This window comes from Trichosurus vulpecula, chromosome 8 (assembly GCF_011100635.1).
Source record: "Trichosurus vulpecula isolate mTriVul1 chromosome 8, mTriVul1.pri, whole genome shotgun sequence".
NCBI classification, from domain to species: domain Eukaryota; kingdom Metazoa; phylum Chordata; class Mammalia; order Diprotodontia; family Phalangeridae; genus Trichosurus; species Trichosurus vulpecula.
In genome coordinates, this window is record NC_050580.1 from 1278279 (window position 1) to 1304813 (window position 26535).

The 26535-nt window shown below is 48.8% G+C and overlaps 1 protein-coding gene across 4 annotated transcripts in view; it reads right to left on the reverse strand.

Annotated features, from left to right (window-relative positions):
• Positions 1–26535, reverse strand: part of INPP5A (inositol polyphosphate-5-phosphatase A) — a 248472-nt gene that overhangs the window by 20588 nt on the left and 201349 nt on the right. For all 4 annotated transcript variants that reach the window (XM_036736925.1, XM_036736924.1, XM_036736927.1 and 1 more), the window contains 3 exons: positions 16517–16612; positions 16048–16122; positions 229–302 (listed from right to left, as the gene is read on the reverse strand). In XM_036736925.1, the coding sequence (XP_036592820.1) occupies positions 229–302; positions 16048–16122; positions 16517–16612 (245 nt within the window). The remainder of the gene's footprint in view (positions 1–228; positions 303–16047; positions 16123–16516; positions 16613–26535) is intronic.

Here is a 26535-nt window from a genome sequence, read left to right on the forward strand (position 1 = left end):
AAGTTTGTGTCCTCTCAGTTAAACTCAGCACAGGCCATTTTCTCTCCCTCGAGAATATCCTTTACCCAGGATGGCATCCTCAGGCCCCTAGAGTCTTTTTCTCCTGTTCCCAGGGAAAGGACACTCCAGAATGTGATGGGTCAGCTCCCACCACCCAGGCCTGGCCACTCCACGCAGCAGCTTCCACACAGGGCAGCCAGGACAAGACAGACGGAGAAGCTCACTTACCTGGGAGGAAATGAGATGTCCAGTTCATACAACTTGTCTTTAAAGACAGACAACTCTTTGTCAAATTCCAAGAGCTACAAAAAAGGAAGAGAGGCCAGAGTGAGCCATTGCTGTGGAGGGCTTGGCTGGAGGCATACACTAACAGCTTTCTTCTCTGGGACTTTCTGGGACCACCTGGGAGGGGAGGTACCTTGTAGTCAACCTGAGCTCAGGCCACCACTGCCCAGGCTGCTCACCACCCAGGTCCCTCTGGGGGTCCACCTCACACCATGCATGATACCCAGGGATGCTGGGGCTGGCTCTGAAACTTGTTCTGGAGGGACCCTCCTCCCCTCCAGACACACACGGGGGCCGCTCTGACCTTCCAGCCAAGTGAGTGCTCAAGAAACACCTGGACTGGTGTGGACCGAACATCATCCAGGAGGTGCCTAGGTAGCCCATGAAGGCCTGTCCACGTGTGTGCTGGGCAGCAGACATGGGAGATTTTAAAAACCTCCCCGACTGTGCCAAGGTTTTAAATGGGGAAGAGTTCTGGGACCAGCTTGGCTTTCACAGATATAAGCACTATTTAAACAGTCAAAAATCGGTGAACCTGATGCTCACAAAGACCCAGCGCAAAGAGCTTTGCCAAGTGGAGATTTTCTGTGGGCACATGTGGACAGCGACAGGGTGGGGGCCAGAGGGCAGAGCCATGAAGGCAACCCCCGTCCCCCACTCCCCTTCCCGGCCTGTATTTGCCCACATTCATTAATCACGTCCCATCACACAGCTGTGCTGATACCACGATGAGGATGGTGGCCGTTCCCAGCGCGATGAGATCCCTTCCACTGCCTCATAAATCATTCCTGAAATGTGCAATTAGCAGCTACTTGCCCACGTTAATTATTTGTGGGAAAAGCCTCTACCTGAGCCACCTGCCCCAGGAGGAGGCTCCCCGAGGCCCTCCCACTTCTGCAAGCTCGGGGCGGGGCTGCCCCAACTCCTCCATCTCTCTCGCGGCACTGCAGCCCTGGTGGGGCAGCAAGCAGATTCTGGCACACTCACTGACCTGCTGGCCAGGGTGCAGGGGGAGACCATGGCTGCAGAATGTTGCATACACTAACAGCAATCATGAGGACCTGCATCAGGTACAATTCCCAGCAGAGAAGGGGAAGGAAAGACGCAAACCAAACTGAAGAAGCGCAGAGATTCACGGAGTTGGTCTGTGTATCCTCCCTTGGGGCACCCCGGGGACTGCCCCTGGAATGAGACTGGGCTTTGAGTGTGGCCCTGGAGACAAACTGGGCCCCTCCCAGCCCAGGAGAGAGCCCCGGCCAGAGGAGGGGCTGTCAGGCCCAAAGAAACCCTGCCAGCAGCCCCAGGGCCCACAGGCTCTGCTTTGGGACAGAAAGTGAGGCCCAGGCCACACCGCATTCCTTCTGTTCTAGAGGGTGACAGCCTGTCCTTTTCCTGGTCTCCCTCTAGGGCAAGTGTGGACTCTCCAGATGGCTCTGACCTAGCTGCATTCATCCCCTCACAGGAGGCCTCGCCCCACGCTGATCTGGCTTCCTCTGCAGACTTCTGGGAGGAGATCCTGGCCCTAGCCCACCCCCGCCCGGCCCCCACTGCCAGGCTGGCCATCCCTAGGCAGCCATGTCCTCTCCTGTCCTCCCCTTGCTGTGGTGACAGTGAGGCCATTGCCAGCCTTGTCACAGGGTCATGGGCCTGGCACACTGCATGGGGGAGAGATGCCACCGCCCTAGTGACACCAGAATAGAACGTGATCAAATCAACCTTGATAAAAATGAAGCCTCTTATTTATCGGGGGAGGGGGCCAATTTCTTTCACATTTCTCTGATGCTTAAATCACTGAAGATGAAATCCTCGCAATGCTTCTGGCTTGGGTCAAAAAAAGGTCTCCATCCCCTGGGATGCCCAAAGACAGACCTGCCCAACGAGGCCATTTCATCCAGGCACTGGAGACCCATGGCCATCATTCCTGGGGGCCTGAGTCCAGCGTCTGCGCATGGCCAGACTGGGAGGTGAGGTCAGCACCACTGACCAGAGCTCCCAGTGGTCACCCTGGGAAAATTCACAGCTGCAGAAGGAGAACGACACTTCTGGATTGGAGAGGGAAGTGAGGAGACCATGCCAAGATCTTTCCACTGACCACTGGCAGGTACAAGTACACCAGAGGCAATTGTGAATTCTGTAAAGGAGGACCCCAGGTTCTAGAGCCTGAAGGGTCCCTTGAGACCACTTGGTGCAGTTTACAAATAGGGAAGTGGCATGGGAGGGTCCCACTTGGACCCTTGGGCTCTTTGTCCTGGGCTTCTGTCCCTTCTTTACCCACATGGGCACTGGGGCAGAGAGTCAGGTTTTTGTGGTTAAATGCTTCCCTGCACACAGCCCTAGGCTCCACCTGAGTTTCTGGAGGTGAGGACAGAACCAGAGCTTTATTAAGAGGCTTGCCTAGGGGGCCGAACCTAGAGCCAGGAGAGACCCAGCTCAGCTCCCAGCCCTGACACTGACAGCATAGCTGGGCATGGCACCACCTCCCTGGACTCCACTGTACTCCCCTATAAGTTGGGACCACAAGGCCCAAACCAGGTAATGTGTGTAAAGCACACAGTGTGTGCAGAGTTGAGCCAATGCTCCTCCTTGCCTGTGCCTGGGGCAGAGGTGAAAATGGCAGCACCCAGAACCTCCCAGAAGTCATGGAGGAAGAGAACATTGAGTCTGAGCCTGATCTGAGCCAGGAGGCTTCTAGAGCCTTCCAGCTAAAAGGGGATAAATGAAGTGGGTCTCACACAAGACCGATGGAGGGGCTTGTTTTGCTTGATTTCATGCACTTTTCAAGGCATTTCCTCTTCTTCCCAGTACGTAGTAGGTGCTTGGCATATGTTTTATTGATAGATCCTTTCTTCTCCTTCCATGGGGGAGGAGGGTGTGGGGGTGTGGGAGAGAAAGTAGGTAGTTGTTAAATTAAAAAAAGAAAGTAAAAAAAATTGAAGAAGGGGAACCCCCTTTAGTGATAGTTAAGGCAGCCCATGACATCTTCAACCATTTCTAATTGTCAAGAAGCCCCTGCTGCCATTCCTCTGTCTTCCTTGAGGTGGCTCCTGCCCACAGGTCCTAGCTCTGAGTCTGACCCCTCCTCCACAAGGTAAGATAGCTGTCTTCTCATCCCCAAGTCTTCCTTCTTCAAACTGGATTCTCTTATGGCCTGCATCACTCACCCATGTGCAGGGATATCACAGCCTGACTTGATCCACACCCACATTCCCAGGACACAAAGCTCTGGGGGCCTCTTTGGATCTGACCCCTTCTTCAAGAAAGGAATGGCCCCAAAGTCCTGGAGTTTTTGATTTTTCATAATTTCTCTCACCTTGGAGGTGATGAGGACAACCTGTAGATTCTTTGACTTGGAAGGGCTGCCTCCCATAGCCAGAGGGAAGGTGGAAATGCTGATCTTTGGTGCACAGATACCCTTGACTGCTGGCACTGTGGAGCAGCAGAGGCACTCAGGACCCAGGATCATGCCAGTTGTTGCTCAGCAAATAGGAGGCAGCAACATCCACTGCAGATGGGCAGCACTAGATACCAGCAGCCATTAATGCGTAGGTAGCCTGATGACGAACATTTTGAATGGAGGTCTCCCAGCACACAGCTCTGGGAACTCTAACCTTGGTATCTGCTCTCATCTTGGAGGTATCTGCCTTGACCCCTGAGAATAAAGACCATCAGAGTGTCTCAGCCCCAACCTCTCTGAGGTTCAGGCTATTTTTTGTTATCCTGAACTTGACAAACAGAAGCAAACATGAGCACACAGAACAGGAAAAGACGACGGTGTGGGAACTGGCAAACTGCAATTATACACAACTTGGATTTTTGAAAAGCTAATGATGAAGTCAGCCGGGTAGTCTCAAAGCTGTCTTGCTCTCTGTCTCTCCTCTGGATTGACTTTAGTGCATTTTTGTGACTATCTTTCCTTTTATTTTTACCATCATGAACACTGGTTTCCCACATGTGGAAACAGCTCCAGCTGGCACCTGTAGTCCACCACCTTGTGGTAGCATATTCTATCATCTATCCTCTGGAGTCATGGGCTGTGATTCCATTAATTATAGTTCTTAAGTCCTTCCCAGTTGTTTTTCTTTAAAATGTTGTTTTTTACTGTATAAAACAGCTTCTTGGCCCTCTTCATTTCAGTCTGTATCAGTTCACACAAGTCTCTCAAGTTTCTCTGAATCTGTCCCTCTGTTCTTATAATGCTATTCTATTGGTGGGCTCTCCTTTGAGATCTGTATAGTTTAGTGACATTTCAGGGAATAGTTCCAAATTGCTTTCCAGAAGGACTGGAACAATTCACTGCTCCTCTAACCATGCATTAATGTGCCTAGATTCCCACAGCTTCTCCAATATTTGTCATTTTCCTTTATTTTTGTCGTCTCTGGTAACTGGACTGGTGGAAAGTGAAAGCTTAGAGTTGCTTTAATTTGCATATTATTAATGACTTTTGGAACATTTTTAAGGGGTGGGGTATGGTTGTTGATAGCTTGGATTTCTTCCCTTGATAACTGCTTATTCACATAAACTCTGACTGCTTGTCTCTTCTTTTTATATATTGGAATCCATTCCCTATATACATCTAGAATGTCAGATCTTCAGCAAAGACACTGTTGAAAGGTTTGTTTTTTCCCAGTTAAGTGCTTCCCTTCAAATTTTAGTGCACTGATTTTGTTTGTGCAAAACTTTTTCAGTTTTGTGTAATGAAAACTATTGATTTTACCTCCTGCAATTCTTTTATTTACTCAAGAACTCTTCTTTTATCCATAATTATTTAAGCTATCTCTTTCCTTGTTCCTCTAATTTGTTTATGATGTGATCTTTTCTATCTAGGTTATGTATCCATTTGGACTTACTGTGGTACATGGTGTTATATGTTGGTTTCAACCTACTTTCTGCCAAACTGCTTTCCCATTTACCAACTTCTCTATTTTTCAACCAGGACTAAAGAGTTTTGATCTTTATAGCTTTGTAGTGTAATTTAAAATCTGGTAGTGCTAGGAACCCTTCCTTCCCACTTTTTCATTATCTCTCCTGAGATGCTTGACCTTTTGTTCCTCCAGATGAATTATTACTATTTTTTCTAGCCTTATTAAAAAAATATTCCTTTGGCAGATTCATCGATATGGCACTGAATAAGTAATTTAGGTGGCATTATCATTTTTATTGTATTGGCACTTAATCTCTATCCAATTATTTAGGTCTGTATTTCTATAAAGGATTTTTTTAGTTAACAGTTAATAGCCAGCATTTATGTATCACTTTAAGGTTTGCAAACACTTCACAAATATGATCTCATTTAATCCTCATAACCACCCTGGGAGGTAGGTGCTATTAATGTCTCTATTTTACAGATAAGGACACTGTTAAGTGAATTGTCCAGGGTCACATAGCAAGGAAGTGTCTGAGGCTGGATTTGAACTGGGGTTTTCTTGACTCTAGATCCTATGCTCCATCCACTGCACCAGCCAGCTTCTTCTAGGTTAGTTGTGTTCATATAGTTTCTGTGGATGTCTCAGTAGGTAGACACCCAATGATTTTATGCATTTTTAAGTTATTTTGAAAGGATCCCACCCAATCTCTTCCTGCTACATTTTGTTTGAAGTATTTAGAAAGGCTGGTGATTTCCATGGACTTATTTTATATCCTACTACCTTGTCAAAGATATTGTTTCAATCAATTCTGAGTTGAATTTCTTGGGAGTTCCATTGTTATAACACTATATCCATTTGTAATAAGTGGTAACTTTGTTTCCATTTTACCTGGGCTTATTCCCTCAATTTCCTTTTCTTATCTTATTGCTATAGTTGGCATTTCTAGAACCATGTTTGAGAATATTGGTGGAAACGATGTCATCACTTATTGGAAAAGTGTTTCTAAATTATAGACAATACTAGCTCTTGGGATTTAGACAGATACTATTTACTATATTAATTTACTATATTATATACATATATGCATACATATGTAGTATGTACTATTTATTATATTAATGAATAGTTCATTTATTCCTATGATTTTAAATATTTTTAACAAAAAGGCATATTGCATATTTTGTTAAAAGCCATTCCACACCTTGTGATGTAATAATGGGATTTGTAACTTTTTGTTATTGATATGGTTTATTGTGTTTATAATTTAACCAATATTGAACTGACCCTGAATTTGTGGTATAAAGCTAACCTGGCATAGTGTATAATCTTTATATTGGGATGATCTAGTCTCTTTTCTAATATTTTCATCGATATTTTACATTGGCTTTCCTTAGAGATAATGATCCTTATTTTTATTTTCTGCCTTATCTCCCCCTGGTTTAGGAATCAGGGCCATTGCAGTAGGCATTTGCTAGTATCCTTTTGTTGCATATTTTCACAAATAATCTATGAATGTTGGAATTAAATATTCTATGAATTGTTTGATAGAATTTGATTGTAAACAATTCTATCTTTTCTAGGTTCTTTCCCCCACTTTGGGAGTTACTTCATTGACTTTTTCAATTTCTTTTTTCTGAGACTGAGTTATTTTAATTTTCTACTTGAGGTTCCATTCATCTAGACATTATATATTTTGGTAGTATCCCTATATTTCATTTAAATTATCATAATTATAATGTCACATATGAATTACATATTAAATATCGACAAATAGCTAAGCAAAATAATTTTCATAATTTCTTCATTTGTGAATTCTTTTAATGTTTTGATGCAGGCAATTTGGTTTTCTTCTCATTTTAAAATTAGAGCAGTGAATAATTCATTAGTTTTAGAAATAACTTTTATGTCTACTTATCATTTCAATCATCTTCTTTTATTGTTCAGTTTTAATTGTTGATTTTCTAGTATTTTTTAGTTGCACACCCAATTCGTTGGTCTATTCTTTCTCTCTTTTATTGGTGAAAATGTTAGTAATATGAAATTTTAACCAAGGATTGCTTTGGCTGCATTCTGAAAGCTTTGGTATGTGACCTTACTGTTGCTGTTGTGTTTGATGAAATATCTATTATTACGATAACTTGCACTAGACACACCAGTTCTCTAGGATTCAATTATTTAGTCTCTGTGTCCATATCTTCTTTGAAAAGGCACTTTGCTGATAATATTTTTATTGCATCGTGGTCAGTAAGGATGTGTTTAATATTCATGCTTTTTTTGGCATTTGCTGCTTTTTGTAAAGGTGTCATGCTCAAATGTACGTACCCTTCTTCTATTCTCACTCAGTGTTCTCTACATGGCGATGGTATTTAACTTTCTAAAATTTGCTAAAATTCTCTTCAGGTTCTGGACTCCTTTCTTTGTTGTTTTTGTGCTCTTTGTCACTGTTGCTGTAGTTTATTGCTGTCAGATCTTTCTAGGCCTGAAGGTTCCAACTATTAAAGTTTTGTATAATTATTCGGTCTATAATTTCTCTAATTATCTTTTCCTTTACTCATATGCTATGCAATTCATGGAATTTTATTGCGATTACTTTATTGTCTCTGCTGCTTTTAAGTATAATGTAGTTTTCCTGTTTACCTTCTTTAAACACACATTGCTTTGTCTTAGGTCATGATTGCTAGCCCAGCCTTTTTTGAATTCACCTAGAGCTTAATAAATTCTGCTCCAAGAAGTCATTTTCATTCTGTATGAATTTATGTTTCAAATAAACGATATATTGCTGGAATGCTTTAAAATCCATACTGTCGACTTATTCCATTTTATGGGCGACTTTATCCCATTTGTGGTCACAGTTATGATTGTTAATTCTGTATTTCTCCATCATATTCTTTTATACCACTTCCTTATACTATTTACTGTCTCTAATCTCCCTCTGCAAGAAGAAAGTGGAGAAAGAGAAGGGATGTATTCCACGTTTGTCCTCTATAATTGAAGCTCTCGGCATCCACGCTGCTGTTCATCCTCTATTCCCCTTGCCCAGATTCCAATTACTGGCACTTTTATTTTCTTTCTGTCCTTCTAATTGTCACTTATGATCCAGCCTCTGCAGCTAAAGCTGGTTTTCCTGATGGCTCTTCCCTCCCCCACAGGTTCCCCTCTGAAGCCCCACTTTCCTTTCTCCTTGTCCCTCCCCCGCCCCATTCCTCTATTTGGTTTAATAAGTGTTGGTACTAAGCTCTTGGCCTGTGTGTAGTCAACTCTCCTGATGGGTTTTGCTCTGCCTCGTCTCAGGTTTGTATTGCTCCCCCAACTATGAAAACAATTCAATTTAACCCCTTCTTTCTTTCTTCCCTTTTCTCTCCAGACCATCTGAATGGAGGAGAATGAGCCCTAGGCCCCCTGTGCTACTGAACCCCCTCCACAACCCTTGAAGACACCACAGTTTGGAAGGGACACTTGTATCTTTTCTCCCCTCTTGGAATGTTGGCATTTCATTAGTCTTTAGCCCTTTTCAATCATTCAAGTGAATTGACCTTTCTGGCTTTCTCTTGACTCCTGTGTTTCAACTTCAAAGTGTTTACTTATCTCTGGTCATTTTCATCACTACTTAAAAATCTTCCGTATTATTAGAGGCTCTTTTTTGTAGGTTGTTATTTTGGGATGTAAACATTTATCTTTTGCATTCTGGAATATCATATTCCACGATTTTCTCTCTGATCTCTGCTGTAGTGTCCAGATATCTGATATTGTTCTGGCAGCTTGGACCTGGAAGCTCTCGGTTTTGGCTAGCATGTTCCTGGGAGTTTTCATTTCAGGGTTTCCTTCATGAGGACACTGGCAGATTCTTCCTATTTCACTTTTCCTTCTAGATCTGGTTGGCTTTCATTCACAATTTCCTGAAAAGTGGTTAACTATATTTTTTGTTTGACTATGGTTTTCTGAGAGTCTGGGGATTCTTACATGATCCCTTGTTGACCTAACCAAGGCCTTTGAGACTGTCAGTCATGAGGGCTTGTGGATCAGTATCATAAGCCATTTCCATGGTGGTGCGCTTGCATGGTTTCTAAATAATGGAAGATGTTCTCAGGTTTTCCAGTCACCAATGGAGTGAAACAAAGCTGTGTACTTGCTCCCAAGGCAGCAATGTTGTTGGCTGCCTTCATGAGGATGAACAGGGCATCAAGGTCAGCTACTGCTGAGGGTAAGCTATTTAATCTGAAAAGGCTACAAGACAAGAGTAAAGCAGAGGAAAAGTTGGTGCCTGACTTGTGGATCACTGATGACTGTGCACTCAATGCAGCCTCTGAGGCTGAGATGCAACAAAGTATGGATCGATTCTCTGCTGCTTGTGCTAATTTTGGCCTAGCAATTAACACCAAGAAGACAGAGGTTCTCCACCAGCCGATACCACACCATCCATACATGGGACCACTGGTTACAGCAAATGGAGAAGTTTTGAATGCTGTGGGTAAGTTCACTTACCTTGGTAGTGTACTTTCCAGGGGTGTACACATAGATGATGAGGTTGATACATGCATTGCCAGAGCTAGCTCAGTTTTTGGGAGGCTCCAAAGGAAAGTGTGGGAGAGAAGAGGTATTAGATGGATTACCAAACCGAAGGTCTACAGAGCCGTTGTGCTGGCCTCATTGTTGTATGCCTGTGAAACCTGGACAGTCTACCAGCACCATGCCAGGAAACTGAATCACTTCCGTTTGAATTGTTTTAGGAAGATTCTGAAGATCACCTGGCAGGATAAGATACTGGACACTGAGGTCCTTTCTAAAGTGGAACTGCCAAGCATTCAAACTCTACTGCAGAGAGCACAACTTAGATGGGCTGGCCACATTGTTCAAATGCCAAACATACATTGGCCTGAAAGACTATTTTATGGAGAACTTACACAGGGCAAGCATTCACATGGTGGTCAGAAGAAGCAATACAAGGACATTCTCAAAGTCTCTCTTAAGAACTTTGGAATTGATTGTGTGACATGGGAGACACTGGCACAGAACTGCTCAGTGTGATGTGCCCTCATCAGAAAAGGTGCTGTGCTCTATGAGCAAAGCTGAACTGAATTAGCTCAAAAGAAATGTGAGATGTTCAAATTTTGAACCTTCTCCACTCCAAATGTTCACATGGACTATTTGTGCCTGACTTGTGGTAGAGCCTTCCAAGCTCATATTGGTCTGATAAGCCACAGTGGACACACTGGACCTTGACCCTGACACAGTGATGTCATTTTGGTCTTCAAGAATGAAGGACAACCAACTAAAACAGTTATTTTTAATATGAGATGCTTTACATTCTTTTTTTTGTCCTAAATTTCTTGTCTTATGGAGTTGTTTGTTTTTTTTTTTTATTTCATCCATTCTAATTTTCAGGAAGCCCATTGCTTGGATAAGGTTTTCTACCTTCTCTTCTAAGTGCCTTCTAATTCTTTCCTGTAGAGGAGTTCTTCTTCCTCTTCTTCTTCTTCTCGTCATTTTTGCCTTCATCCTCCTCCTTCTTGTCTTGCTTGCTTTCTTCAATGTACCACTGTGGTCTGCCTTGCCTGCAAGGCTGTGCTATAGTTGTGGCAGAATAACTCTCTTCTTCTGGGTGAACATTTTGGGTGTGATGTGACCCACAGTACTTCTTCATAGTGTCCTGTCTTTTTCTGTTTACTTATATTTTCAATTTCAGTTAAAGAGTTCAGCCTTTGTGCCATGGCCAAACTCTGTCCCCTCTCACATTCATGGATGGTCAGTCTGGATCTATTTTTAGATCATTCCTTAAGTGTATCAGTCAGGTAGTCAACTACCATTTCTGATACATGTAATGTGTGCCAGGAAGTATGCTTAGCACTGGAGATATAAAGACAGGCAAAAAACAGTCCCTGCCCTCAAGGAGCAGGTAGATCCTTGAGAAGGCTGGGTGGCACAGTGGGTCAAGTGTTGGCCCTGGAGTCAGGAAGACCTCAGTTCAAATCCTGCCTTGGACACTTACTAGCTATGTGACCCTTAACCTCTGTTTGCCTTAATGTCATCATCTGTAAAGTGGGGATGATAATAGAACCTATGTCATAGAGAATCAAAGGACATCATATTTTTTGTTATGTCACTTGATTCTCTATGACACAGATTTTTGTGAAAAACTCTGCAAACCTTCAAGTCCTACAGACCTGAAACAGCTCTCGGTCTAATGAAGCACATGGGAGAATCAGGCACCTCCCAACCGTTCCTGCCACCATCTAACTGGAAGCGGACCACACTGCTGGGGTGAACCAGAAGGCAGCAGGAGAGTAGATAAAAAGAAGGCCGGGGGCCCGAGTCCCCAGTGGAGGGTCAGACTCTTCTGACGCCTTTCTCTGTGCCCTGCGCTCCCAACCTTCACTGCCACCATCTAACTGGAAGCAGACCACACTGCTGGGGTGAACCAGAAGGCAGCAGGAGAGTAGATAAAAAGAAGGCCGGGGGCCCGAGTCCCCAGTGGAGGGTCAGATTCTTCTGACGGCTTTCTCTGTGCCCTGCGCTCCCAACCTTCACTGCCACCATCTAACTGGAAGCAGACCACACTGCTGGGGTGAAACAGAAGGCAGCAGGAGAGTAGATAAAAAGAAGGCTGGGGGCCCGAGTCCCCAGTGGAGGGTCAGATTCTTCTGACGGCTTTCTCTGTGCCCTGCGCTCCCAACCTTCACTGCCACCATCTAACTGGAAGCGGACCACACTGCTGGGGTGAAACAGAAGGCAGCAGGAGAGTAGATAAAAAGAAGGCTGGGGGCCCGAGTCCCCAGTGGAGGGTCAGATTCTTCTGACGCCTTTCTCTGTGCCCTGTGCTCCCAACCTTCACTGCCACCATCTAAGTGGAAGCGGACCACACTGCTGGGGTGAACCAGAAGGCAGCAGGAGAGTAGATAAAAAGAAGGCCGGGGGCCCGAGTCCCCAGTGGAGGTTCAGACTCTTCTAACGCCTTTCTCTGTGCCCTGTGCTCCCAACCTTCACTGCCACCATCTAAGTGGAAGCGGACCACACTGCTGGGGTGAACCAGAAGGCAGCAGGAGAGTAGATAAAAAGAAGGCCGGGGGCCCGAGTCCCCAGTGGAGGGTCAGATTCTTCTGACGGCTTTCTCTGTGCCCTGCGCTCCCAAGCCCCCATCGGTGAGGACTCCATGGCTGGGTGGGAGGCCGTGTGGAATCCCAGCAGGCACTAGTGCTACTGCCCAGCGTTTCTGCCCCCCTCAACCGGACCCGCGCTGCAGCCGTCCGTTCTCGGCATCGCCTGCCGGCATGGGGCTCCAAATGAGAGGAAGTGAGCTAATTATCATTTTTCAGTTTGGACTCTGCTGAGATTATAAAATCGTAGTCATTTTAAATGATTCAATCATTTCCACATAAGTCATTATTAACTTTTACTCATATGCTATCTATTTAATTGAGTACCAAATGGACAGAATCAAATTAATTCTGAGCTGTGCAAACACAGCTCCTCATTATATGGAAAAGTGGTCTGAAGCCCCTCCCCCCCTCCTGTAATGCTCCCCAGAGCCCCTGGATCCGGGGTGGCCATGGGAAGACACAATGGATTAGTAAGTGAATGTCACTCGTCTTAAACTTCATTTACACCAGAGAGAAACTCAAGTGGGTTTTCATTTTACATCATTCCAGTAAAAAGGATCCAGTAGTCCAATAGGGCATGGTTGAGGGCTCCTGGCCCCAGAGAGGCATCTGGTGGGTACAGCACTGAGTAACTCTTGGACCAATTCAGAGTGACTACTGCAGTCTTGGTCAGAAATGTGAGATTTAAAAAAAAAGACTAAAACAAAACAAAAACCCCTAGCTTTGTGTCCCTAAATAAAGACTTCCCAGAAAGGACAGAACTGTGTATCTGAAATCAGGTGGACAAAAGGCAAGGGGCAACCATGTGAAAAGACACCAAGGCTTGTGAGGACAGGCTATTAAGGGTCTGGAGTGAACACTACTTTAGAAACTCCCATGCCATCTTTTTGCCATTCCTGTGCCATCAGGCTTTGGGCACCGGCCTGTTGCACACTTGGATCTCCCTGGCTAACCTACTGGGGGGTTGTAGGGAGGGGTTAGTACTGTCCTCCAGCTGCCACATCTCCTTCCTGCAGGGGTGAGGCATATTCTGGATCTATCACTCGGACAGTTACAAGGACGTCTATAAATGATGAAATCCATGTTGCTTCAGTGCTGCATAAACAGCCATTTTAAGAATCAGAAAGCCATAATGAAATCTCAGCAGGCCTTTGGTGGCACTCTCCTCTTCACACTCATCAGTCTTGAAATGTAAAATTTTACATGGAAAAGATATGATAGCCAGAGAAGAAAAAGCCTGTCATGCTGTTCCCCAGCTGAGCCATGAGGGCAAGCAGGCAGCAGATACATCAGGTCCACTGGAGTTCATCTCGGTGCCTTTGACTGACTTGCAGCCATGTAAACCCTGTTTACTACCAGTGAATCCTGGTAGTTTATTTCATGCTTTCCTTTGCTTAAAGAGAGTCCTTTGGAAGACCCTGGGCACTTGGGTTTGGGGCTCTAGGCCAGATCTCAATGGCACAGCACCAGACGGGGATAAATGCCCTAGAAGGAAAACCATTTCGGGGGTGCTGGCAGAAAACATGAGGTTTGGAAATGCTTCTGATTAGACACGATCAGGAACTGCCACATCTTTAATTTGTATCTATTTGCAATTTCTCCGGAACCCCTAACAGCTTTCACACGGATTGCCAGCATTCTCCTTGATTACAATGTAAAAAAAAAAAAAAAAGGTGGGGGTGGGGGAGGATGGCCTGGGGACAATGATGAAGCAGCCTCTGGGTAATAAATATTTGTCAGGGACCAGCACATCTGCACAAATTCCACTGTTACTGAAGAGACACCACACGGAGAAAAAAAGGGCCGGAAAAATCAATGCTCGGGAGCTCGAGCAGTTGCTAAACACACAGAAAACATCTTTATCCAGCAGCCGAAGGGCTGTGAAAATTCCCAAGCCTGGCATCGGCACAGCTAAGGAAAATTTAATCTTCCCAAATACTCATCAGGGTTCTCCATCCTGCAGCCCTGACAGCCCCACTTATAATTAATTATACAATTTCGATGGGAATATCGACTAAACAAAGCTATAAATCATAGAAAAAGTCAATAGGCATGGACACATTCAATCATGTCCCGACCAATGATTACTGCTCTTAAAATACAATAATTATTTTCAGGAGCCAGCTTGAATTAAATTTCTGTCAGGCTGGTACAAGCCCTGTGGTTGATGAAGGATGCGATGGATTTTGGGGGCCGAGCTCGGCCCAGGGACATTTATCCTCGCCGAGAGGTAGTTTGTTCTTGGTGACCGTGGTGTGCGTGTTTAACTAGACCATGAAGATGAGATGATCTCCGGTGACTCATTATGCCATTTATCTTGGCCTGCCACAGAGGATCGGGGAGATTTCCTGCCTCCTCGGACGTGGATGAGTGGGTGGCAGTGGGGCATCTGCCCAGGCGCACGGCTGCGAGAGTGCCAGAGAGAAGTCATCTCCATCTTGGATCCCTGGGAAGGCTGACGGCTGGCTGTGAGCCGTCTCATGGGGCAGACCCGGCTTCTGCAGTTCTGGCTCGGCAATTTTACAATCAGCTGCTTTATAAAGTTACATTTTAGAAAGCCATGTAACCACAAAACATGGCATTTTACCAGGGTGAAAGAGTGTGACCTTGCAGGGGCATCACCCAGGGCTTATTGTCCCAGGAGAAAATGGCATCTATCCCTGGTGACAGAGTCCCCATCTTGGACTCCCAAGTCCACAAGGCTCCAACAGATGCCCTGGCCACTTTCTGGTCTCACTGCCCAGAGGAGGACAAGCCCTCCTTAAGTTAGCAGCTGCTCTCTTCACCCAAGAACCCAGAGGCTCGGGGAACACCTGTGTCTGTCCCTCAGCCCACTTGGTCTTGTGTCTGTTGTGCGGCAGATACCAAGTTCTGGCAGTGCCATCTCCTCCTGAGGTATAAATGCAGAGACAGGCCCTGAATCATCCCAAGGGGGGCCCTTCTTCCTACGGAAGCTTCAAAGTGGCGGTGGAGACAGCTCAAGATCCATGATCTCAAGACCCAGGAGGACTCTTGGAACAAACACTGGGAGATCAGAAAGACTTGTCTGGAGGGGACACAGTGACACACACACACAACTGTGGACACACACATGCATACGTACAGAGATACATGCATACACATGGACACATAGACGTCATCCTGTCCAGTGACTCAAATAAATTCTGGCAAAGGGTTAAAAGCCAAGACAAGTCAACCTTTCAGACCCTCTATTGAGATCCAAGACACTAACTTCCTGGAACCCTGGGTTGTTCTCAGAGCTGTCAGGGGCCTCCCAAGCCCTTGAATCCAGGATGGGCCTGAGGAAGAATCCCTCCTCCAAGATCCCAGACAGTGGCCAAGGACATGGCTTTACACTCATGGTTCAATTTCTCAGGCCTAGCTAATGGCCTGGGCTGGAGCACTGAGGGATGCTGGGGAGCGTGAAGACCACAAGGGCCCAGAAGCTCCTGAGACCCTGCCCAGTGTTCCCAGGTGCCTGGAGAGTTGGGCTTATGTGTTTCCACATACATGTGGTAGTCACACACATATACTTCACTCTAAATTTGATTTTTTCTATTTATACAAAAGAGAATGCCAGACCCTTGGTGTGTGCTCACAGGCACCTAGGCTTCCAGTCAGTGCCACTGGCATGTGTGTGCTGCTGGCCTGGGACAGGCTTCTAGAGCTGATCTCACACAGAAGGACCACAACACGATTTCCTCTCCCCCTTGCTGGGTGCACAGGAGGGCGCTGGCCACCACAAAGGACGACCTGGCACCACCAGGAAGGGCGACCCACAGAACCAGGGTGGGGATGCTTACCGCTGTTCCGTTGTTGTCTCGGAATACTTCTTGATTGAAATAATCAAACAACTTCTTCTCTAACTGCAGCATGACCTGGGGAGAAAGCAAGGCCACATGACAAGGGCTGCCAGGCTCTGGAGGGCAGCTCAGTGGTCATGGGGCAGCCTCCAAGCCTCCCTTCCCCCACCTCCCCAGTCAAGCCCTTGGGTTCCACCCAGCTTCAGAGGGGAAGCAGATGGGCCAAAGGCTATGGGTGAAGGATCTACCCAAATGCGCTGGGCCAGCATGCAGAAGGGGAAGGGAAGGAGCCTGGGAGACTCCAGGAAGCGTGGTCAGGGGGCTGCTTTTCCCCAAAGGGTCCTAGATGGGGAGTGGGGCACCTGGTTTCCCACAGCCCCCTACTCTCTACAAGCAGGTGCCAGTCTCTGGCAGTGTGCTGCAGGGCCTGGGAGCACCTGCCTACTCGCTGAGATCTTGGCGCTCCTACCTTCCGGTCGTTATCAGATTCACGGAATATTAACTTCACAACTTCGTTAGTGTCAGCCGCCCGGATGGTCTGCATTGTGGCCTTTGTACAAAGTGTCTGCAGAAACAGATAGACAGAGGTTAGGTCACCAAGGGGGAAACTTGCTCAAGAGAGAAGTGGGGTTCTCTTGGCCACCCCCAGCCCTGGTAATGGGCAGAGCATGGATGAAAAGGCAAAAAGACCTCAACCCAGGCTGTGTTCCCAGAGCTGTGCACTGGCCCCTGACGCACGGGCATTCGTGCTCCTGGTGGCACTGATGAGGCTTGCCTTTATGCCCCCATGCTCAGATGCTGAGAACATGGCACAGTCCCGATCCCCTTTATGTACCTCCCACCAGCCTCTGCCTCAGTCCAACCTGAAGACCCATCCTCCCCTCCACAGGCCACGTGTCTTCTTAGCAGTCCTGACATGTGCTGCACTCGAATGCCCACAAAGTGCTTGGTGTCAGGCATCTCGCTGGATGCTCCTAGCACCTTGGTGAGGTCATGCCTGCGGTTGCTCCATGAGCGTCTGGGCCAAGACGCACTCCCAGGTCTCTGAGGACTCCAGATGGCTCCCACGTCCCTCCTCTTAGCCCTGCTGCCTTTCCAGATTCCAGGGGCCTGGGAAAGGAGCAGGCCAATATCTCTGTGAGTAGAGATGTGGGGATATCCAGGAGGCAGAGGCCAGGAGAGGACTGAGCAGGAGGAAGGCTGGGGAAGCAGACACGAGTTTTCTGTCCTTTGGGTGACTGTCATCACCCTGCCTGCTTTCCATACGTGCCATCTCCCTGATTGATGGGAAATCTCATTTTTAAAAAGCCTGTTTCCCTGGGGCTTAGCACAACTCTCCCTCATGGTCGGTGCTTCTTCCTTCATTGATTCAGCCCTCACAGTAGCTCGGGACACTTCAGAACAGTGCGCATTTGAAGGCCACTTTTGTCACATTGAACCTAAATCTCCTTTTGACTCTTTTTTCCCACGCCCCAGCCTTCGCTCCTGGTTCTGCCCACCAGGGCCAAGCAGAACCAGCCCGATCCCTCTTCTACAGGACGACCCTCAAAGACCCCTCCCAATCATCACTCCCCGCCCCACCCCCAACTCCCCAGACTTTTCTTCTTCGGCCTAAACGCTTCCTCCTGTGGATCTTCCTCGGACCTGGGCTCCAGGGACTTTCTTACATTCCCTATCCTCTTCAGGGGACTGCCCAGCTTCTGTATCCTTCCCAGAGGATGACCCAGAGCAGCAGAAATACCATCAATGGCCAAGGAAGGCAGAAGCAGGTGGCCAGGTCAGGGCTAGTGAGCTGGGTCCAAATCCTGGTTGGGGGACCTGGGCACCTGCAGAGAAGGGGTCAACTGAAACTGGTGGAGGGAGTGTCACCTCCTGGGAGTCCCTTTTCCCAACACTATCCCAGACTGAGCCCCTCCTGGTCTTCTGGCCCCTAGAGATCTTGGGTGGAGCCCACATTGAGGTTCACGAAATGCTTTCCATACTTTCTTTTATGTGACGTTCACTAGACGCCCATGAACTCCTGTTCTACAGATAGGAAAGTGACTCGGGGTCACGCCGCTATTGTTTAAGGCAGGATCTGAATTCAGATCTATCCACTGGGCCTGTCAGCTGCCTCGATCCAGTCTGACAGGGTGCAGGTCAGTAGGACTGTCATGTCTTAGAGAAGCCCCAAATCGCCCTGGCTCTCTCTGCCCGTCACGCTGCAGATTTAGACCGATTCAACTTGATCCATGCATGCTTTGCCAAGATGGACAGTGTCCCCTGAGAGGCCTGTCCCGTGTCCCTGTTAAGGAGCTGAGGTGGCTTTGGCTCAACTGAGCTCGCTGATGTCAGGGGGGCTCTCTCCCATCATTGCTTCCAATTCCAATACGTTCACGAAGCTTCTCTTTAATGATCCAGCCTAGAATTTCCCAGGAATCCAAGTCAAATTCCATGGGCTAGACTCCTCCCTTTTTGGAAATGGGGACATTGCCCTTCTCTAGGCCTGTGGCTCCTCTCCTGTTCTCCATGGTCCTTTAAGACCCAAAGATGCTACTCGTCTGGGCCGAGGGACTCTCGCTGAAGGCCCATAAGAGCCCTCGAAGACACATGAAACAGGCTGTGTCTGACTCACTACACAACGTTCTCATTACACAACTGCCTTTGAAAACTAATAATCTGTAGAGAGACACTTAGTGTTAAACGTCTAGCATGGGTACAGCACAGTGGTTGGTGTTAGGGAACAGACCCAGGGCCCAGGCATCACCAAGCCCCGCCTCTGGCCTCACGGTCCCACAGTCCAGCCGCCAGTGCACAGGTGGCAGATGAGGGCAGAACATGGAAACAGGAAGACAGGGTAGGGGCTGGGGGTTCCAGGAACATTACCTTGGATGCAAGGCTGGGAGGGCATGGCCTCTGATGTAAGCCTGTTGTGACCTATCACACATAATGAAAGCAAGCTGGCAAGAACAACCCTGGTAGGTTGGGGCAGGGTGTTCACAGGCTCATGGTAGCCCGAACTTCCCAAAAGAGCAAGTTGGGAGGCGTGTGATCCCTCTAGCCCAGAAACGAGCTTGCTCATTCTCCCCATGGTAGCCTTCCACCATGTCCCTGCAGGTCTCACTCCTAGCCCCATATTCTAAGATGAGTCCTTGTCACAGTGGGCTTTCCTGCCCCTTCCCCAGGAGAAGCGTGAGCACCAAGTCCATTCCTAGAAAATGGGTGCCCCAAGATAGTGCCCAAGAGAGAACATCTGGCCTGGAAACAAGGCCAGACACAGGGTTGGAGGGCCTGGGGACACAAGCTTCTGTGGAAATGGCCTGGGCTTTGCCACCATTAGGTCATGGGGCCTATAGGGCCTTTGGTAAGGACTCTATTGGGGGGCGCAGTTCTGGTACCCTAGCAGAGGCCAAGAATTTGTTTTGGCTTTCACTCTATTCTCTCAGCACCCACTAAAGTCTCTGTCCTCACGTCACCCCCCTTGATCTGTCTCAAGCCTTGGTCCAGCTCTCCAGCCAAGGAATGACCTCCCATCTTGCCATCTGGCTATGTGGGCAGTCAGCCGCCAAAGAGGTCGTCTGCCAGGAGCGGGCCATCCCCCAAGTGTACCCCCCCAACCCCATCCCTCCATGGCAGGCATTGAAATTCCAGGCACAGCCCGCTAATCGGGTCAAGCCCCTGAAGAGCGCCTTTGGACTCATGTGTCACAAATCAGTCTGGTTGCCTTTAAACACGCAGCAGATTAGAACACGTACCAAAGTGGAAAACCCGCCCGCCCGCTGCCACCGCTTAAAGCCACCTCTAAAGCCCTGACAAGCCTCTGCAGCCTTCACTCACACTGCCTTCCCAGTGAGGGTCAATGGGGTCCCCCCTCCAAGGCCAGCATCCAAATGCTAATGGGTTTAAGTGGCTTAAGCAGCTTTCTAGTGAATGGGCCTCGGAGAAGGGCTACCCAGCCAAGGCTGGCCCACCCCCAGCCCCCAGCCCAACTCAAGGGGGAGCCTCCCTTTGCAAGGCATCTGCCTGAGAACGCTTTCTACTCTGGGGCTTCATCTCAGACCCAGGCCCTGCTCAGTGAGTGGAAATCTGGTCAGCTCTTGAGAACACACTCAATGCACATATAGGCAGAAACACACATATACACACACACACCTGTACATGCTCACACACATGCACACACTCACACAGAACACATGTGCACACCTGGATACACTTATACAACTGCACACTCACACATGTGCACACACTCGCATGCACACACACGTACTCATCCACATGCCCCCACACTCATGTACATACACATACAAACACACAGAGGGCACACACACACACTTGCATGCACTCACATGTACGCACCCACATCCCCCCCCCATGTACACACACACACATACTCCCCCATACACCCAGACACATGCTCACAGTCACCTTGTTTCATTCCCAAATCCAGTCTGAGCTGCCAAGCTCTGCCCCCTTCTTTGCCATCCCAGCTGGGGCCGGCCCCTTCCCCAGAGCCTTTCAGCTCTCCCACAGCCGGAGTCAGCCATGCAGAAACCTTCCCGGGCTGGGCGCCTTTCCAGCTTAGCAAGGGATTTCCGTTTTTTGTCTCTTAAGGGAAAAAATTAAAATGCTATCACAACGTCTGTCCTTTCCCAGGTCTTTGGTTTCTTGAAATGAAAAGTGACAAGATCCGTGTTCAGGGAAGGGGAGCCAGAGGGGGTGAGGGCTGGGGGCGGGGCGTGGATAAGAGAGGTGAGGCCCCTTCCACCCCGACCCAGAGGATGGGGTAGCTGTAACTCTGCTTTTCACTTAAAGCAATGAGCTTTTCGTCCCCAAATCCGCCTTCCCAGCCCCTGGGAAAGGCAGCTGCTGGGCCTGGTGGGCAGTGTTACACCTGGGTCTGAGTCACTTTGTGGGGGGCATTGGCAGTGTCTTTGAGCCTTGACTTCCTCATCTAGAAAAGGAAGACCCCAAAGCTCCCTGTGGCTCCAAGAGAGCTGGAGGTGGTGTGGGTGCTGCTGACCCAGGAGGCTCAGGGCCACCAGCCCCCTGTCTGCTGGTGGGAGGGTCAAGGATGCAGGCCAGCCCACAGTCCACCTTAGCTGCCGGGGAAGGGACACCAGCCCACCCACTCTTCGGGTTGGGGTGAGAAGGAGACCACACAGCTGCTTCTTCCATGTCCCAGGAAGCATAACCAAGCACTCGACAAACTTGACACCCCTCGGGCCTCTGCACTGGCATTCGGGAACTGGGGAATTAGAGAGGGCAAGGGATTCGCCCTGCGTCACACGCTCCTAATGGTCAGGAGGGTGCTCCACACCACACCACGCTGGACCATACCAGATTTCTCTCCTTTGTTCTCCACAAAGCAGTGCAGGCACCCAGTCAATGCTACCAAGGCCCCTCTCCTGTGATGACCCACTGGACCACCATCCCACACTGTGCCCTTTCCCTGGTGTACCATCTCCCCAAGGGGAATGCTGACAGAGAAGGGCAGGGCCAGAGGCCTGGGACCCACCAGAGACACCCGTCACTGCACCTTCCCAAGAGCCACAGAGGGCAGAGCGTACCCTCCCATTGTGCAGATGAGGAAATGGGGACAAGCTGACCAAACAAATGCTGAGTGACAAGGGTCAGGTCAGGATCTGAACTGAGGTCCTCTGGCTGGAAGTTCAGGGGTCCTCCAAGGGCACACAACAGCATTCTACTCAAACACACTGTTGCTAAACTGAGGCACTTCCTCAACAAACCCAAGGGCAGTGTGGCCTGGAGGGTAGGGCTGGACCAGAAGTCAGGGAGATCCACATTTCAACCCCGCCTCTCCCAGGGGAGGCAAGATCACAGGCAAAGAAGAAGATTCCCCAGCAGCATCCAGACCTCATAGGGCCAAACAAGACATTCTGCCATTTCCTGTTGTTATCATCATCATCCCCATCTTCATTAAGAGACCATGAGGTAAAGTGCCTCTGGGATCTAGGACACAAGCCCAGGAACGCTTGTCATCTAGAGCCCGAGGGAACCCACGGCAGGACAAGATGCAGCCCACCAGATCTAAAGGGCAGTTCAGGAACCGAGCAACAAGCCCCCACCAGGCCTCAGTGAACCGATTCCTATGTGCACTGACTGCCTGCACCTGCTTAGGGGGGACTGGGGGCACCAAGACAAGAGATCGTCCTTTCCCTCCTGGAGGTTGGAGAGGGGCAAGGAAGGAACTGCACCCTCAGGGAGGGAGGGCAGCAGTGGCAGGGGAGGTCAGGAGAGGTACTGCTGTAGAAGGTGGTGCTTGGGTAGCTTGGCAGAAAGGGGAGGATTTTTCCAGGGAGGGATGAGGAGGAAGCGCATTCCTAGAGTGGCAGACGGCTAGCCCACATGCAAGGATGGATAGAGAGGATTTCGAGTGGGGACCAGCAAGAAAGCCAGTTTGACTGGACAGTAGAGTGCATGAAGGCAAGAGATGGAGGCCAGGGCCAGGCTGTGAAGGGCTTTAAGGAACCATTTCATCCACGAAGCAACAGGAAGCCACTGTGGTTTACTGAGTAAGGAGAGCCAGATGCAGAGAGGTGGTCAGAGTAAAGGGGCGTGGCTTGTATGTGTGCACACGTGCTGAATGAAGAGTCTGGCCACATACGTGTACACAAACACACTCACACACATGCATGTACTTACACACAGACACACATCTACACACATACACAGGAATGCATACACATACATGCACACACACAATTTCCCTCACAGCCTAAAGATACAGCAGGTTCAGGTCTTCCATTCCAAGAAAACATAGCCACTGTGCCAAACAATGTTGAATTTCTGCCCATACAGATGGTCAAACACACTCTAGTCTGAATTGTTTAGGACAGAGGATTGGAGGTTTTGGAGCTGGGAGGACCTCAGAGACCTTTTGGGGGAAGAAGCAGGCTCAGCAATGGGAAAGGGGAACAGCAGGGAGCAGCACCCTCACACAGGCTCACCTTCTCATCCTCTCTTGGTGGTGCTGATGTGCAAGCCATGCCCTTGGCTTCTCTTGAGGCCAGGCTTTGAGTGAGAGGCTCAGGAGTTGGTTCCCTAATGACCTTCCCTCTGCTGAGGCTTCTCAGCCCTCCCTCTCCTGCCCCAGTCTTGCATCTCCAGAGGATTCTCAAACAAATCTCCAACTGGATGTCCCATAGACATCTGATCCCCAATGGGCCCAAACCAGACTCATTCTCTCCCCACCTACCTCTCCTCTGGTTGTGGAGGTCACCCCCATCCTTGCAGTCCCTCATGAGGGAGCCTCCTGTCTCTCTCACCTCCCTCGCTGTCTCTCACCCCCAGAGCCAAGCTGGTGCCAAGGCCCGTCCATCTCAGCCCTGTGGCATCTCTCTCCTCTGCTCCTGCCCCTACCCTCGTGCAGACCCTCCTCCCCTCATGCCTGGACTAGGGCAAAAGTTGCTGCTGGTGGGGGGGGGAGGTTCTGCCTACCTCAGGTCTCCTTTCAGACACCAAAGTGATCCCCCAAAATCCCAGGGCTGATGGTGTCACCCCTACTCAGCGACTCTTGCGGCTCCCAATTCTACAAAATGCCATTTGGCTGCTCAAGACCTTCCCAACTCACCCCCTGCTTTGGAAGGCTCCTCACAGCCTGCTCCCCATCATGGCCTCTTGGATCCAGGGCCCCCAGCCTCTAGGCTGGTCCAGGAACAAGCCCCTCCATCCCTGGGCATTTCCATTGGCCATTCTCTGTATCTGGAATGCTCTTCTTCCTCTGCTCCGACGCCTCACCTCCCCAGCTTCCTTCAAAAATCTCTCCTTTGGGAAGCAGAAAACTGGGAAGGAATTTTTACAACTAGCATCTCTGATAAAGGCCTCATTTCTAAAATATGCAGAGAACTGAGTCCAATTTACAAGAATACAAGTCATTCCCTAATTGATAAATGATCAAAGGATATGAACAGGCAGTTTTCAGAGGAAGAAATTAAAGTTATCTATAGTCATATGAAAAAATGTCAAAACAACTCTGAGGTACCATATGTCACCTATCAGATTGGTAACATGACAAAACAGGAAAATGATAAATTTTGGAGAAGATGTGGAGAAATTGGAACACTAAAGCATTGTTGGTGAAGTTGTCAACTGACCCAATCATTCTGGAGAGCAGTTTGGAACTATACCCACAGGGCTATAAAAATGTGCAGACCCTCTGACCCAGCAATACAGCTTCTAGGGCTGTATCCCAAAGGGATCATACAAGTGGGAAAAAGGACCTACACACACAAAAATATCTATAGCAGCTCTTTTTGTGGTGGTCACGAACTGGAAATAGAGGGGATGCCCATCCATTGGGGAATGGCATATGAATGCAATGGAATACTATTGTTCTATAAGAAATGAGGAGCAGGCGGACTTCAGGAAAACCTGGAAAGACTTCTATGAACTGATGCTGAGTGAAGGGGGCAGAATCAGGAGAACACTGTACACAGCCACAGTGTGCGATGGCTGACTTTGATAGACTTAGCCCTTCTCAGACAACTCCAAAAGACTCATGGTGGAAAATGCCATCCACATCCAGAGAAAGAACTCTGGGGTCGGAATGCAGAGCGAAGCGGATGATTTTCTCTTTTTTTTGGTTTTGTTTTGTTTTTTCTTGCTCATGGTTTCTCCCACTCGTTGTAATTCTTCTATGCAACATGGCTAATGTAAAAATGTGTTTGATAGGCGTGTATGTGTAGAGAGCATATATCAGATTGCAAACTCTCTTGGGGGAAGGGGAGAAATTTAAAACTAATGGAAGTGAATGTTGAAACCGAAAAATAAATAATTAAAAAAAAACCCAAAAGAAAAATCCCTCCTTCTACAGGAAGCTCTCCCTGCCCTTCTTCATTCCAGGCCTTCTGACTCTTTTAATTATTTCCAGTTTGTCCTGTACAGAGTCTGTTTGTACCTTGGTGTTTGCAGGCTGTCTTCCCTGTTAGATTATGAGCTCCACGAGGGCAGGCTCTCACTTTTGCCTCTTTTTGCATCCCTGGTGCTCAGCACAGGGCCTGGCACACAGTAGGGGCTTAACAGATGTTTCCTGGCTGCCAGGGAAGAAGGAGGTGCATCGCCATGGACCACCCCATGGGAGGGGCCATAGCTGAGCCTCTGGGAACATTTCTTGGCTGGGGTGGTCTGGCAGCTGGAGGGCTCTGGCTCCTGCAAGTGGCTCCTGGAGCATACGGCCCAGCAGCAAGGGCTGGCGAAGAAGCCAAAGTTGGATTTACAAAGAGAACCCACAGCTAGGTAAAGCAGGGGCAGACGCATGACTCAGAAGTGCACGGGGCATGAGAGTTGGCAGGGGAGGTCAGTCGGATGAGGGGAGGGCCCTGCCCAAGCCTCAGACAAGATGGAGATCACAGAGCTGGCCTTCAATGCCACGAAACACTCAATTTGGGTCCACGATGCTTCCTCCTGGATGAGGTTGGGAGACACTCCGGATCAGAACGTGATCGCCCCAACACAAAGATGCTCCAAAGAAGTAGGTGCTGGCACTAACCACCTGCTGTGATGCTTCAGGGCTCAGGTTCCCACAAGAAAGCCACAGGCACTCAAGGATGCGGAGGCCCTGGTACCCCTTGGCGGGGAGGCTCCCGCTACATGTCAAAGTCCATAGAGGTGGCACCATGCCCACCAGCAGCGCTCTTCCCCACACTGGCTACAATGTTCCTCTTTGACCAGGTGACAATGTGCTCAAGGATGATGCTTAGAGGCACAGGGAAGCCCTCCCAAAGGCTTGGAAGAGTCCAGAAACTCCTGACTGGCCCATTAGTGTGCATCCCAGTGGCTCCTGACTTCTGGTCACATGGCATGGCTGGTGGAGGGGCACTGTGGCCAGAGCAGGCCTTGGAGCTGGGCAGAGCCTGCCAGATGCTACATTGTCTTATGGGAGCAGCAGTGCTGGGAAGAAGGGGGGGCAGTGGCCACATGGCACCCTGCATGGAATAAGGAAGGTCATTGTTTCTGGGTAACTGTCACTTTGGTGACTGTGGGACAAAGAGGTGGATGTTGACTTTTTAGCCAGCAGATTAAAACCAATCAGAACAGATGTCCCCAGACTGTTTAACATACACAGTGCTGCTCCTCTGATGGCCCAGGGAGCAGAAAGTGGGCTCCTACAGGGCCCGGCAGATGCCAGAGGTGTTGAGTGGGCTCAGGCTGGGGAGCTCGGCCCCTTTCTAAAAAACAAACTGAACGCAGTGGAGGCACAAGGTGCCCTCTTCCCCATGTATGCCAGGCAGTCCAAGGCTGCTGCTAGGAACCCAGGCAGCAACCAGTATGGTGGCCATGTGAAATGGGGGGCTGTCTGGACACCTAGAGAGTCATGGCCTTCCTACCCTGGGTGCTCCTGGTTTTAGACTGCAGACCCAGAGCTAGACCCCTTGCCACCTAGAGTCCTCCTAGGCAAGTGGCTCTGGCCTCCCTTTCTGCCCAAAGGGAAGGGACCTCGTGTGAAAAGCAGCCTGTTTCTGCCCTTGAAATGTGTGGCCTGCACAATAT